Source organism: Anomaloglossus baeobatrachus, chromosome 3 (assembly GCF_048569485.1).
Source record: "Anomaloglossus baeobatrachus isolate aAnoBae1 chromosome 3, aAnoBae1.hap1, whole genome shotgun sequence".
Taxonomy (NCBI): Eukaryota; Metazoa; Chordata; class Amphibia; order Anura; family Aromobatidae; genus Anomaloglossus; species Anomaloglossus baeobatrachus.
In genome coordinates, this window is record NC_134355.1 from 651,846,458 (window position 1) to 651,862,172 (window position 15,715).

A 15,715-nucleotide genomic window follows, 5' to 3' on the forward strand; every position below is an offset into this window, starting at 1 on the left:
TTTCTGTGCCGAAAATGGATACCCCCACTAACTACACCCACAATGCACAATTCAAAATATTCTTTCCGCTCCCTCTAAATATCTTTAACCCCTGCTTAACCCCAATCACTCATTCCCCCTTTTATTCCCGTCCTAACCTAGTCATGTCTGCCTCCCTTTTAAGGCTGGGCCCAGTACGGCCTCTTTATGTAGCCACAGGTTAAACCCTATGGGAAAGAAAGGATCTCTGCTGCTAAAAATCAACAAGAGAAGTGCCTTGAACGGTGTATGAAAACATTAGATATTTCACAAAAACGTCATGTTTGTCAGCTTTCTAGAAGCCATCATATATTAAGGGGCAGGTGTCCGTCCTCAGTCATCCCTTCCAAGTGTTGGGTAGAAGCAATACTCCGGCAGCCCTACCCAACACTAGAATAGACCCCGGGACCTCAATACTTCTGTTTTTAGATTTTATTCGATTGTTCAAGTTTTATACCTGTTCTTAGTATAAAACATTGCACCTGTTCTATAGCAGAGGTTTATTCACCTGTGATGGGCAATGTTTCGACTCCCACAAATGTCTGTGAGAAATATCTGAAAGCTGAAACGTTCCATCACATGGGAGAATAAACCACTGCCGGAATTTACCTCAGTTTATTCAGTTTCTGCCATTTTATGGTTACAAACCAATCTGAGATAAATAGATGGAGATCTCCTCTCATATTTCTATGTTATGTTTGTATTTGGATATAAAATGAACCGGTCACTAGATTGGAAGGAGCGTAACAGAAACCTCCACCCAGAAAAGCTTCTATTGGGCTTTGGCCCCACATCTGTACCGTAACAAAAACACACACGAAATTTTGGGTGAAATGGGTTGGCCCCAGCTTTATTAAGCAATAGAAAATTAACCTCTGTCGATGCCCCTTTATTCAGAACTTTGTCATTATTCTTAATTACAGAAGGCCAACAGCCGATTATACAGCAAGGCTTGTACACCAGACATAACCCGGCATGGGAGAAAACAGCCCTGCGGTGACAATATAATTATTGATTTTATATAACGCTATTAATTCCGCAGCTTTAGATTGTGAGCCCCAATGGGGACAGTGTTGGCAATTTATGTAGAGTCCCTAACTGTATGTCTTTGTAGTGTGGGAGGAAACCGGAGAACCCGGAGTAAAGCCAGGCAAACGCAAGGAGAACATACCAACTCCTTGCAGATGTTGTCCTTGGTGGGATTTGAACCCAGGACCCCAGCACTGCAAGGCTGCAGTGCTAACCACTGAGCCGCCACAAGACTGCAGGGCTAACCACTGAGCCACCTTGCCGCCCTGACAATATTAACATCCATATGTATGTACATAAGTATCTGTAGAAATCCCACCATTGAGGGAGGGTGGGTGTCTTCCTTCCACTGCTGGTAAAGATGGCCGAATGTCCTCTCGCTCCTCTGTACCCCTTCTTTTAACAAAGAACCTCCATATCCTTGGGAAGCCCCTTTTACTTTCCCGCATTTTTTTTTAACCCCTTCTCACTTCCTTTACAGTCCTAGGCCCTTTTCTTAGTTCAGATCCTGTTCGGAAATTGCAGTCTGATCTGCAGGCCCCGTGTTTTATAGAGCAGTGGGAGTGGTGGAGATTGCTGTGTAGTTTTAAAACTTGGAATAACTGGTGGTTTGAATCTTCTGCTCTTTCTGGGATTTTCTGTCCAGTATTTGACCCCCTCTGACTGCTTTCTAGTTATAAATGTGCAAAAAGATCCAGCAGTGATTGGGCCGAATACTGGACTAAAAATCCCAGAAAGATTACGATGCCGGATGCACTGAATCTAATAACAAAAGTATACAGCACTTTACTCCCCTCCCCTGCTCTATGATTTAGAGCCTGCAGATCGGACTGAATACTCACTGTGACTGGTTTCTCTTTTTTTTTTTTTTTTTTTTTTTTTTTTTTTTTTGTACATGATTTACTTAAATGTCTTCCAAAAAAAATAACATGAGAACAATGGATGTTATAGAAGTAGAATTTTATTCTGGTAGTTTCCTGGTACAGGGCAGATGTGGTAATAGCTGTTACTTACGTGGTGGGTGTATTTTAGTTCTGCCCCTCATCTGCCTGAAGTTGAAGATGATGATGACTTTCTCTGTCCTTTCCAATTTACTGGTTACATGGTTATTACTGACACGCACCGAGCAAACTGAACCGGACAGGGGGAAGTCTTCATGTTATGTCCGAAGGTTCCCATACCTGCCCCCCACTTCTAATGTCCATGGGGATTAAAAAAAAGAGGGGAAAAAGGAAAATCAAAGTTACATTTTGTATCCAAAGTGCATGATAAACATTAGTATTTTGAACCGGACATGATCTATTTTATATTTGAAGTCAATTAAAACTTTACAAAAACTTTTGGCCAATTTTGAGATCAATAAAAGTTTTCTGGATCACTTTGAGAAAGATGAGCCTTAATTTGCAATGTGCACTGATGACTTACCAGAGCTGGAAATTGTCTGTATCAGGTGTCAGATTCCTTTTTAATGTGTCCGATCTGTGGTGTCTGTGGATGTGATTTTTATCTGATGTTTTTGGCTGACGTGCCGCAGTATTTCGGAAACCTACTTTAAAAGTCATGGTGAAGTCCCTGGCGATTTCTTGCCAGTGACTGACAGGACTCTCCTATACGTGTATACTTTCAATCCAAGGCAGATGGCAGGAACCAAGGCTAGTCGTACTTTAAAAGCTGCCGGGGACTGATCTGTGCTGTAGTCTAGTTGGATAGGCAGGTACCCGGTGGCTTTGTCCCACCAACTGCCCTGGATTGACAGGTCTCTCTCTATGTACACGAATATGGAGACCTGTCAATCCAGGGCAAATGTTCGGCAAAGTCACCTGGTGGCATTCAAAGTAGGACTAGTCACACAGGCGCATCCCCGGCATGTATTGGGATCACTTTAATATTTCGCTTGATCTCTAAGCACCAGAGCTTTACCACACACGTATTGCACAACTCTGGTCAACTGTAACACATACTTCGCCATCACCCTACTTATTGCCATGTTATAAGTGAGATGGCGGTACGTTGGTGGTTTCCTCGAATACTTTGCAACAGATTTTTAATTAAGAAAACTATATATTTTTTTTTCATGTAAGAAAACTACAAATTACAAAGTTTAAAATTATACACAGGCCTCTATTATTGGAGCTTTTTGTGACCTGGCTCACCTACCTCTTGATCAGACGTTCGACCCATCTCCTTGAGTGAGTAAATGTCCTTCTCCTGGGTTTGGAAGGAAAGCTGCCCCCATTGCCACCTGGAAAATGGTAATTCTGGTATTTAGATCAATGAGACTTAAAGGGTTATTTCAATCTACAATATCCTCATCAAATAAATACATCAAAATATGTAGTGTAATAAGATTAGCAAACCCCTCCAATGAGAGATGTGGTATAGCTCTTCAGATTCACTGTCATTACTTCATGGTCAGGGATTTGCAGGACCTTAACTATCCATAGGTGTGAAAACTCATATAGTCACAGCCAGTTAGTTGCTAGTGGTCATAACCATGGATACCTAAGGTCCTGCAATGCCCTGAACATGAGGTAAGTGACAGTATATCAGGAAAACTATACTACATTTCTAATCGTAGGTATATGCTAATAATGATAATTTGGAGATACGGTATGTATACCCCTTTAATATTATTCCAGGAAATGAAAATGTACTTCTAAAAGGAGTACAAGGAAATGATGTTAAATTAATGACTATAGCAAACTTTAGTTAATTGTTACTCTAAATGGTATTGACCACATTTTTTTTTTTTTTATGTATACTGGGTTTAGGGTCTTGTTTCTTTAGGGCCATAGAGATGTAATTGAGGAGTCTCTTATCAGGTTAACCAACATCCCAACCCAGTTTACTTGGGTTCCTATCCAAGAAATCAATCGTTCTTGATCCATAAGAAAGCTACATTTAGTGTAAGCTGAGATATCTACACAATCTACGCAAGTTTTAATATAGGGAGCTAGATTTCTCATCCTAAAACTGCTAATATAACGAAGAATAAAGGCCATTTACATAACGGGACTTTAAACCAAGCAAAATGAACTGGGCAGGGAGAAGTGTTTGGGTTTCTGCTGGGTCTTTACACAAGCCTGCCCACCACATCTTCCATCAATGGGGGTTTAAAAACACACAAATTCATATCTACATTTATATCATGACATTTACACTTAGGCCCAGCTGTAATTTAGAACCCAAGACAAATTTGACAGTAAGTATAATGGAAGACTAGAAGCTCTCAACATATTTACCTTGGAAGACTTAAGCGATCTCCACTTCAGATCCCAAATGAAGTTCGGCGTTGTCAGACAAAACCAGAACAGTGTTACTGGAGCTAGAAACTGCTTCCACGGAGCCATCAGCTATTATGATGCATTCGATGTCCCCTCTGTCCTCAATCACAATGTACTCATCTTCTCCTTCAATGACTATGAATTTATTGTCCAAATTTTCCACCTCAACACGGTCTTCCACAGTTTCCAGAGAATTGTCAGGCATGTCTTCTCCCCATGGAAAGTGAAGATAGTTCATGGTTATGGTCACTGGACTCCTGATGGTGGGGTCTTCAGCGAGCAGGGCATGAAATAATTCTTGTGCTTTAGTGGAACATTTGGTCCAATGTCCTGGCGGGGCTGTTTGGTTTCCAAAACGTTGCCACTTGATAAAATCTTTGAACAGAGGATCGTCTTTGCGGCCCTTTCCCAAGGAAAATATCCCGTGAATGCAACATACAGAAGTACACCAAAGGCCCATGTATCCATGCTGGGTCGCAAGACTAAAGCTTCATAGCTTTGCAATTGACACAGCTCTGGGGACATGTAGGGAATGATGTGTGACATTGATGACACGAGGGTACCGATGGCTTGTGTCAGGCCGAAATCACTCAATTTAATATGGAAGCAGTCTTTGTCCATGAGTAACACATTATCTGGTTTTAAGTCTCTGTGCACCAGTGAGTGATCGTGCATATATTCTAATGCACTGGTTAACTGTACCGCACAACGCTTCACCATCACTTCTGGAATTCCAACCTGGAAAAGAAGAAACCATTAGATACATGCTGCCTTAATTAGAGAATGTGGCAAACTGAGAGGAAGGGCTGCTCTGCTTTGTTTTTCACCACTCTAAATCGGTAAGCATTTTACTACATACAGCAAACACCTCTTGACTTTTGTGACTACAGCTCTGACTGGTGGAAGCCGCTGATATCTATTGCTGGAAGTCTGAGAGCCTCGTTCAGTGTCTTCTACACTTATATTGAGAAGTGACTTCCAGTCTGCCCGGCAAACACTGCAACAATTCAGCCAGTAACCACTCCGGTCACGTGGTGCAAAGGAAGAACGGGATAAGCAATGGGAATAGCAGAAGATGGCTATTCTGTGTTTTACTAAATACAGAGAACGTGCCTTACTGATAACTATCTAGTGGTGAAATAAAGAACCCAGAGTGGTAAATTTAATTTAGAATACGGATTTCCAACTGACTCTATAGTTCAGTGTTCCCCCAACTAAAGTTCTCAAGAGCCACCAACAGTGCATGTTTTCTGTATTTCTGTAGTAATTGTATATGTGATTTAATTAGCTGAACAGATGGTAATTCCACCCGTGCAATACCACTGAAATCATGATCTGGGGTTGGTGCACACTGTTATTAGGAATTGTGCATCCACTAGTGCAATGTGCCAAAAGAGGCAATAAGGAGTCTTGAAAGAACTAGGGGTTGCAGGTTGGAGAACACTTTTCTAGGTATCTAAATCAGCTGTAAAAATGAGAAATGCCACTCCTTACCACACGTCAGAATATTTAAAAAAAAATCTCTGCCCAAGATTCTACAGCTACATATTCAAAAACACTTTGTGATTGTGAAATGCTTACACTGGGTTTGATTAGCGAATGGAGAGTTCCAGCAGGGGCCAAATCCTGAGTCAGGACATAGAAATACTCCGAGTCCACGTAGATTGGGTGGGTGAAGATGATCCCTTCGTGACCCGATAAGGTGATGGACACACAAAGCTCATGGAGGAAACTTTGTTCCTTTGTCTTCCTCTTCTTCATTAGTTTAAGGGCCACGTGAGTTCCTGATTTTAAAAAAATTGTTTAGATGAAATAAAATTAAAAACAAAAACAAATACGAAGTAGAGAATGGGTCTTATTTTAAATATTGGTATTTAACCTCTTATTACATATATATTCCTTGAGCTCATATTAGTTTTGGAGCACTAAGTGACCTATGTCATGCTGATCACACGGTTCAGCTTCTGTATTGGTGTGATCATCTGCAGGAGCCTGAGCAATTATACACAACCCGGCTGTAACTGAGTACTGATGACCTCCCGATCCTCGCAATTTTACCCGTGATATGCAGCTGTCAGCTGTGTCAGAGGCCCATGGGCTGCTGGTGATGGCGCTCCTCATCGGCCACCCTGTAGGGCAATGGTAGATGGCGGTAGGTGTCTATAGGGCTGGTGTTGGTGGGAATCTGCTAGTCAGGTACAAACCATGATTTGTAATATTTGGCGCTGTATGGGGAGTGATATGTAGAGCAAGGGAGCAGGGCGTCACATGTTAAATTTCCCTTGGAGGACTAATAAATATTGTAAACCTGTTTTTAAATTTTTTTATAGGGATGAAAAAATGAAGAAAACGTCCTCCTCAAATGTGTGAAACCCTTTACAACCATTTGAAGTACCTATACATCCAAGGCTCTGTCTTTTTAATACAGGCTCGCACACAACCCACGTTTTCTCCCTCATGATTCTGCTGATCTGATCAGCCGACGTGCAGCGAACAGACACTGGGGATCTCTGATCTACCCACTGTGGTTAACCAGTTAATTCCTGCTCTCAATGTGACAACTGAATGTAACACTGTCTGGCATGGATCGCAGTATTCCTCACCACAATCAGTGGCCCAGTTACGCGATTGCGAATGGCTGGTGGGTTGTCATGAAAGTGGGGAGTGTTCAGCTGATGACCCCTGTGGCTGTCATGACTCTATTCCTGTGAATGGTGCCATAGAGCCGGCATTCACAGGAGAGCAGCACTTCTGCTGATCCCAGTAATGCTTCAGCACCCCTCTGAACAGGAGAAGTGATTGGACAGTGCAGTAATAATGTGCCCTAAGGGGACTAATAAAATCAATAAAAAGTTTAAAAAAAAGCTAAAATTGTCCCATTGAAAATAAAGCGTGCGTGTATGTTTATTATACATATATATTATGTGTGTCTGTGTGTATATTATATATATATATATATATATATATATATATATACACAATTATAATATAATATAAATATATATATATATATATATATATATATATATATATATATATATATATATATATATATATATACACATATATACACAATTATAATATAATATAAAATATATATATATATATATATACACATATATACACAATTATAATATAATATAAAATATATAATTATAATTTTATATTATAATTGTCTATATGTATATATGTGTATATGTATATATTATATATTAATAATCACCAAAAATCGGCCTTGGTAAGATATGAATAATATGGGAATTATATGTAATAAGGTGGTCTCCTAACATAAGGAAAAAATTCCACCACCCACTTGTTCATAAATACAATGGATATTCTGATCTATGTCAACACACAAACCAACTCACAAAAAGATCAGATAGCAGCAATTAGTGTAAGAAAAATCTTTATTTAACAATAAAAAATGTAGAAGGAAAGGAGGGGGTGTAGTAACAGGGAGGATACACAAGATGCCATACCAGAGCAGCTGAGAGCAGAGAAGTGTGCAACGTTATGGAGAAGCCACAAAGCAACCTTGTTAAGAAGTAAAGGGGAAGCAAGCAAGTATTATTGAATTATATTCAGGCAGGGTCCCAAGACAGAATAATACAAAGGGCATCAAATGGTGGCAATCAAGTATTAGCGATAAGCACACATACTCACAGCTGGAGTGGCGCCAAGTCCCATCCGACGCGCGTTTCAGCGTCAGCCTTCGTCAGGGAGGGGTGCGTGGCGACATACCGGCAGGGTAAGTGTATTTATGTAAAGATCCAGCCAATCACTATCCGGATCAAGTAGACGGCGCATGCGCTGTGCAGATCGGCACAGAGCCCAAGCAGAAAGGACGCGTCATCGTCGCTTGGCAACCGGAGTCGTCCCACTATGAGTCACCGCCACACGTGACAAAAAGGTCACGTGACGCGATGATGTCAGAGGGGCGAGTACGGAGCTCGGACAATACAGATACGCCCACTGCGTGAGCGCTGTCCGGAGACCGCGCATGCGCTGTAGATCCGGATAAACCAAGACATGAAGTATATTATAAACTGGTGCTTATTACCCAGGGAGTATATACATTAGTCAGAGCAAACAAGGAATGCATATATACATTAATCGGAGCAAATAGAAAAGAATATAATTCATCAGTTTAAGATAAATAGTTCCTATATATATATTTAAGAAAACATACATATATACATATACATATATACATGTGTATACACAAAAAGCATACATGGTGTAAATATTAAAAATATATATATACACATGCAACCCTGCAAGCTTATTAAAAATCTTTCATACATATAAAAGAGAAGCATCATGAAAAACAAAGGAAAAAAGAAAAGCAAGTGATAAAATGTGAGAAAACAGGCTCACTGAATAAAGTGTATAAAATGTATAAACTAAGTTTTTTCTTCAACTAAATATAGCTGTATAGAAAAAGATATAAAAAATTGTATGGCTATAATTGTTGCAGTGTAGGGGTGAAAACAAGTGTATGAATATGTGTAAGGAGATCCGTGTAAAATAAATAAATGTATTGAGAAAGTGAATGCGACCTGAAGAAAAGACAGTGGCAAATGGACAGAGTGCATACACATACAAGAAATAGTGCAATAAATGTGAATAATAAATATTATAAATATGTTAAAACATAATGATTCTTGAAAAGATATATGAAATGCGATCAAATTTGAAACAAATTCCTGACCTAATATAACTTTCAAAGTATATTCTGGGTCCACCGATGATATGAAAAAAACTCTTGTCCTGGGAGTAATCATAGGCTGGATGAGAAAAAAGCAGGAAACATCATGATGTAGAAAACACTATAAAAAGAAAAAGAGGTTTAGTGAGATACTAAATAAAATATGAAAAAACCCTTTTAAAAAACAGAGAAAATCCCTGCCAAATATGTACTGATGATCAGAAGGATAAAAACAAGACAGAGAAAAATGTTGCAATACATAGAATGTGCATACATATACATACAATATGTATATATACACGGATACACATCTACGTATATATGCATATAAATACATACAAGCACATAGGTTGTAAATGCAGAGACCAATATTACATCAAGGAAACCAAGGGGAAACTTTTTACAGGAATGATGTAAAACTAAGGTTTTCATTTAACCCTTTTGGATGTATGGTATCTAAGGTCCAGATCCAGCGACTTTCACATTGGGCCAATTTTTTGGCCACATTCCCTCCACGAATATTCATAGGGACATGGTCAATGCCGCGGACTTTCAATTGTGTTGAGTCACACTGATGGAATTTTCTGAAGTGTTTCGGAATCGTCTTAAGTGACTCAATGTCGTCCTCATTTTCCGCCGCTATGATGTCACGAATGTGTTCCCTTACACGTACTTTTAGGGCACGTGTAGTCAAACCCACATAAATTTTCCCACAAGGATAGGTGGCCTGATAGATTACAGCTGTTGTAGTGCATGTAATATGGTGTGTGATGGTATACGTCACCTGTCCACTTGAATTTGGGAAAGACGTGGCTCGCTCAATATTAGGGCAGGCCACGCATCTCCCACAGGGAAAACAGCCCCAATTAGTTCGTATCTTAAGGTCAAAAATTGGCTTTTTTGTAGGTTGGTAGTGGCTAAAGACCAGCATATCCTTCAAATTCTTGCTCCTCCTAGCTGTGACACTAGGATTTGGTGAAAGATACTGACTAAGGGATGAATCTGAACGCAGAATCGGCCAGAATTTCTCTATACTTTTCCTCATTACATTCCATTGTGAGTGGAACGTTGTAATAAATCTGACTTGTTCTTTTTTCTGTTTGTCCTGTTTGGTGTACAGTAGGGTTTGTCTGTTGTTGTTGTTGCCTGCTCTAATGCAGGCTGTGTTGATATTTTTCCTACTGTAACCCCGTTCGAGAAATCTTTTCTTCATAAGATCCGCCTGTTTCCAAAAATCTGAATCAGTGGAGCAAACTCTCCTTAGGCGTAGGAATTGTCCTACAGGAATCCCTCTAAACATCTGTGGGGGGTGTGAGGAAGTCGCGTGTAACAAAGAGTTCACCTCCGTATTCTTCCTAAACATATCCGTTTGGATTTGGTTTTTCTGATCTCTTCTTATTACAACATCCAAAAAATTGATTTCCTTCATGTCGTATTTATATGTAAAGCGGAGGTTGTATCAGTTTACATTTAAAGCTTCAAAAAATATCCTTAATTCTTCAGCATTGCCCCTCCAGATGATGAAAATATCATCAATGTACCGGGCCCAAAATATGACCCGGTCCATTGATGAATCACCATCCGAGAGGAACAGCTCCCTCTCCCACAGCCCCAGGAAAAGATTTGCATATGATGGGGCACAGGCCGCCCACATTGCTGTTCCCTGGAGCTGTAGGTAGAAAGCATTGTTAAAGATGAAAAAATTATGCGTCAAGGTGAAGTTCAATAATTCCAATAGAAAATCAGTAAAGCCAGTCTCCATATTACTCATTTCTAAATAGAAAGAGGTGGCTCTAATACCATCTTGGTGACGAATGGAGGTATAAAGCTCCTCTAGGTCGCACATCACCAAGAGCATGTCATCTTCAATATAAACCTGATCCAATATATATACACAATTATAATATAATATAAAATATATAATATATATATATAATTTTATATTTGTCTATATATATATGTATATATGTGTATATGTATGTGTGTGTATATATATATATATATATATATATATATTACACATACACGTATAATAAAAAAAAGTTATGGCTCTTGAGTCTTTGAGGTAGAGAAGGAAAAAAACAAACTAAAACTTGTAATAGTCGGGTGGTGAATGGGTTAATCTGGTAGCTTACAAAAACAACCCTGATTTTTCATCTGGCTGCAGTTACTTGAACACTATAAATATATATTAAAATATATATTATACATATAAATAAAATTATATCTATTTTATATGGAATTTATTATATTATAATTTAATAATCATTATATGACAGTATTTTTTTGTAACTGTTTACAGGATAAATAGTGCTAGACAGAAAACAAAGCTAAAACTAAATATTTTCCTGCAAAAAAAAACATCCTCCTACACTTACAAGAAATTTTAAATAAACCTGTAAAAAAAAAATTGTTTAAAAGAACAGAGAGTCCTCAGTGGTTGATACCTTTTAATGGCTAACTGAAAAGCTAACACGGTACAAAGATATATTTTACTTGTAAATAAACCTGTATGAGGTTTGTGTTTTTTTTTTTTTTTTTGTTTTTTATTGAATTGTAGTTTAGAGTATTTAGGTGCATACAACGTATTGCCTAACACCAATATGGGGAGAAATTAAAGAACCCCCCCACAGTAGATCTGCCAGTGTTTACTTGGTGCAGGATATGAAGGGCAGAAAACTTAAAACTGGCAAATGGTTTGTTTTTTTTTTCTAGGAAAAGTTTAGTGATTTATATAAATCCCCAAACGCTGCCAGACAAATGTAACTCCCCCAGAAATACCAAAGTGCTTATATAGCGATGACCAAAGAAAAAAAAAATATTCTGGCTCTTAATTAAAATGACCATGGGAAAGTAAAAATTGGTTTTCCCTTTAAAATGGGCACATCCAGAAAAAATAAATAAAAAATTGGTTTTCATATTATATAATGGGATTTGAACTTTATACAAAATTGTAACTTTTACAAAAAACTGTATGATTGTGTCTATGGCTTTCAGAAATATTGAATAGACTTTAGAAGAAGCCATAAAAAATGACTACTTCTCACGTGTAATGTTGGACTCACCGGTTTTCTTCTCCATAGCCATGACCACTCTGCCGTAGGTGCCGCTGCCCAGAGTCTCCAAAATCTGGAAATCCTTCTCGCTGGTCTTGGGGAGCTGAAATGATCCAGTTGCTTCCATTGTAGCTTAGTATGGTTTTTGTTTTACATCAAATCTATCACGAAAAGGAAAATGCGAGATGTGAGATGACATTTGCTGTAAAATCCAAAACTGGAGCGGTACAGAATGAATATCACAATTTCACACACACTATACATATTGCAAGTTGGCCGAGGGTTGGAAAGATTTCAGTATGAAGACGTCTATAGACCTTTTACATAGCGATTAATGGGGAGAGGGGAATGAGCTGTTATCACCATTGGTTGCTCATCTCCAGAATAAAGGATGAGACATATTAAAACCAATAAGTCCCATTCTTGTCCCAATTCTCCCCGGTGTCAGATCAGGAATATCACCATACATACTAGATTACTAGATGGTCCCAAATCATTGGGTTTGGTAAATATTCATCTATAGAGTAAATCATACCTGGGCAATGTAGAGTCAGTTGGGTTTTCTCAAGTTGATTCTGATGCAATGTATCCGGAGAGCAGCAATCTCACTATTAGTGAAGTCACTTCTCTAGGAGTTGGGTGCAATGAAGACCTTGTAGGAAAGATTCACATCACAAATGTGTGCAGTGATCCAATGGTCTTATCAGGACACCCTGACCAAGAGATGGCCCTTCCTACCCCTTCCATAGACAATGGGATAAATGGCCGTCTAGTCATATGGTAATGAAGATCTCCCCTACATCACCAGTCTATTGTATGGGAAGTTCATGAGCAGATCAGGTATAAAGGACGTCTGGGTGGAGGCCACAATTTGTTCTTTCCAGTGTCTGCTAATTGTTGACTTGGCCAACATTTTTTCAGATGCATTTTTCTCGCATAATGCGGTTTTTACATGACAAACGACACTAAAATATCCAAAACACTGAAGAAAATTACATACTGTTTGTCTAAATGTTCTGTCAACCATCTCGTTACTTAAGGGTACCTTCACACTTAGCGATGCAGCAGCGATCCGACCAGCGATCTGACCTGGTCAGGATCGCTGCTGCAGCGCTACATGGTCGCTGGTGAGCTGTCAAACAGGCAGATCTCACCAGCGACCAGTGAACAGCCCCCAGCCAGCAGCGACGTGCAAGCGACGCTGCGCTTGCACTGAGCCGCCGTCTGGAAGCTGCGGAGACTGGTAACTAAGGTAAACATCGGGTATGGTTACCCGATGTTTACATTAGTTACCAGCGCACACCGCTTAGCTGTGTGTGCAGGGAGCAGGGAGCTGCGCACACTGAGCGCTGGCTCCTTGCTCTCCTAGCTACAGTACACATCGGGTTAATTAACCCGATGTGTAATGCAGCTACATGTGCAGAGAGCAGGGAGCCGCGCACACTGCTTAGCGCTGGCTCCCTGCTCTCCTAGCTGCTGTACACATCGGGTTAATTAACCCGATGTGTACAGCAGCTACATGTGCAGAGAGCCGGAGCCGGCAGCACAGGCAGCGTGAGAGCTGCAGAGGCTGGTAACTAAGGTAAATATCGGGTAACCACCTTGGTTACCCGATGTTTATCTTGGTTACAAGCTTACCTCAGCTGTCAGACGCCGGCTCCTGCTCCCTGCTCGCTTCATTTGTCGCTCTCTCGCTGTCACACACAGCGATCTGTGTCATAGTGGGACAGCGCCTTTGAAGAAAACGAACCAGGGCTGTGTGTAACGAGCAGCGATCTCGCAGCAGGGGCCAGATCGCTGCTCAGTGTCACACACAGCGAGATCGCTAATGAGGTCACTGCTGTGTCACAAAAAGCGTGACTCAGCAGCGATCTCGGCAGTGAGCTCGCTGTGTGTGAAGCACCCCTAAGCCTTGCGAAAATTTGCATCCGGCTTTTTAAAGACAATGACCAAAGTTTTCTTTATCCTGAGAGGTCACCAAAGAGAAGTGATCACCTGAACCCACAAAACAATCTATGGTGTCTACAGGGGACATTATTTGTTATGGGGGCATCACTGCTTTATTGGTGGCACTCAGAATTACTTATAGTAGGGGAGTACTTAGGGGAGTACTATCCTGTGATTGTCTAATCGCTTATGCTTTATACAGCGATGCCACTGCATTTTTGTATATAGTAAATATCACGTCTGTTTCCGGTACGTGTGACATTTGTTTTCACATGTACTTGAGACACTGGCACACGTAGATCCATTAAAATCAATGGGTCTGTGCACACGTTTGTGTTTTCACATGGAATGTGTGGAGCATACGTGTCTTTGTGCTCCACATGTAGATATGTCCGTTTTTTTTCTCCGGCAGCACGGCTGTCATGTGGACCATACACTGATTTAATCCGTGTGACACGTACTGGAGAAAATGCGTGTCTGTGAAATAAAATGCTTTTTCTGAACTCTCCTGTCTCCAGTGCTGCTGTCTCTGCCGCTGCTGTTACTTGCTTCTGGGCCTGCTCATTATGCTCTTTGCATAGTCACTGCACCTTGGACAGGAAGCAGCAGCGTTGGGCACAGCAGCACCATGGACGGGTGAGTATATAGGTTCCTGCTATCCGTGTGCCATGTGGATAGCAGTGACAGCACATGCTGAAAAAACCACACACACACACACACACACACACACACACACACACACACACACACACACACACACACACACACACACACCACAGACTTTAACAATTTTTTTTTTTTATTTTTTAATAAACCTTTTCCAAGTCCTCTGGTAGGTATGGCCTCACCATCAGATATTTGGGGTATATTGTAGGAATAATCCATAATGTCCTCTTATGATCTGTGTGAGCTGTTATTGATTCGAGCAGAGGTCTCAGTCAAAACCCCGGTGCCGACATTGCATATTGACATGCGCACAAAGTGGGGGGGGGGAGGAATTGTCAGTTTCAGTGCAAACTAGAGGTGAAACCAAAAAGAATCTGACAGCAAGACATCCCAGATATGTAAGTGTCCACAACATCCATCCCTCATGAGGTAATGAGCTGTAAACGCACCATGGACTCTTTGTTGCTCCATCCTGGGGGCGAGACATGAAAGGTTTCACTATTTTCCTTTTGTTTGTCTTCCAGGATTGAGGGAAAGCCTGCTTTTTGCAGGAAGAGATGTAGTTTTCAGTTACATCATCAGTTTGACAGTACAAAATACTGAATGTGAATATGCGAAAAAAAATTCCTAGTAGGATGATATAGAAAAATAGATTCCAAAAAGCAAATGGCAGAATAACTTCATACTGATCTGTGGATTCATTCTGCGCCAAACGTCTATAAATTAGTCCCTCATAGAAGCCAACAGCCCACCGATAGGGATAGAGGTCACTGCCAGGGCCCATAGATCCCACAGGCCAGCGTCTGCGGGCACGGCTCCTTAGGCCACATCCAGTCGGGAGCGGACTCCTGAGTTCCAGACTAGGAAGTCCACCATTCACAAAACTAGTGCAGAGGAAAAGGATAGAGACCACCAGCCCAGGTTGGGGATCCGAATGCAACCGGCTGCGGCGCCGGCTACCAGCACCTTGGTTTACCAAAGACTCGTGTGATTCATTGACTATGAGT

At 40.5% G+C, this 15,715-nt stretch overlaps 1 protein-coding gene across 1 annotated transcript; it reads right to left on the minus strand.

Annotated features, from left to right (window-relative positions):
• Positions 1–4,577: 4,577 nt before the first annotated feature.
• LOC142297370 (serine/threonine-protein kinase SBK1-like) lies at positions 4,578–12,222 on the minus strand. Its single transcript, XM_075341598.1, has 3 exons — positions 12,105–12,222; positions 5,913–6,115; positions 4,578–5,069 (listed from the first exon to the last, which is right to left on the minus strand). The coding sequence occupies exons 1-3, from the start codon at positions 12,220–12,222 to the stop codon at positions 4,578–4,580; spliced, it is 813 nt and encodes a 270-aa protein (XP_075197713.1).
• Between the last annotated feature and the right edge of the window lie 3,493 nt (positions 12,223–15,715).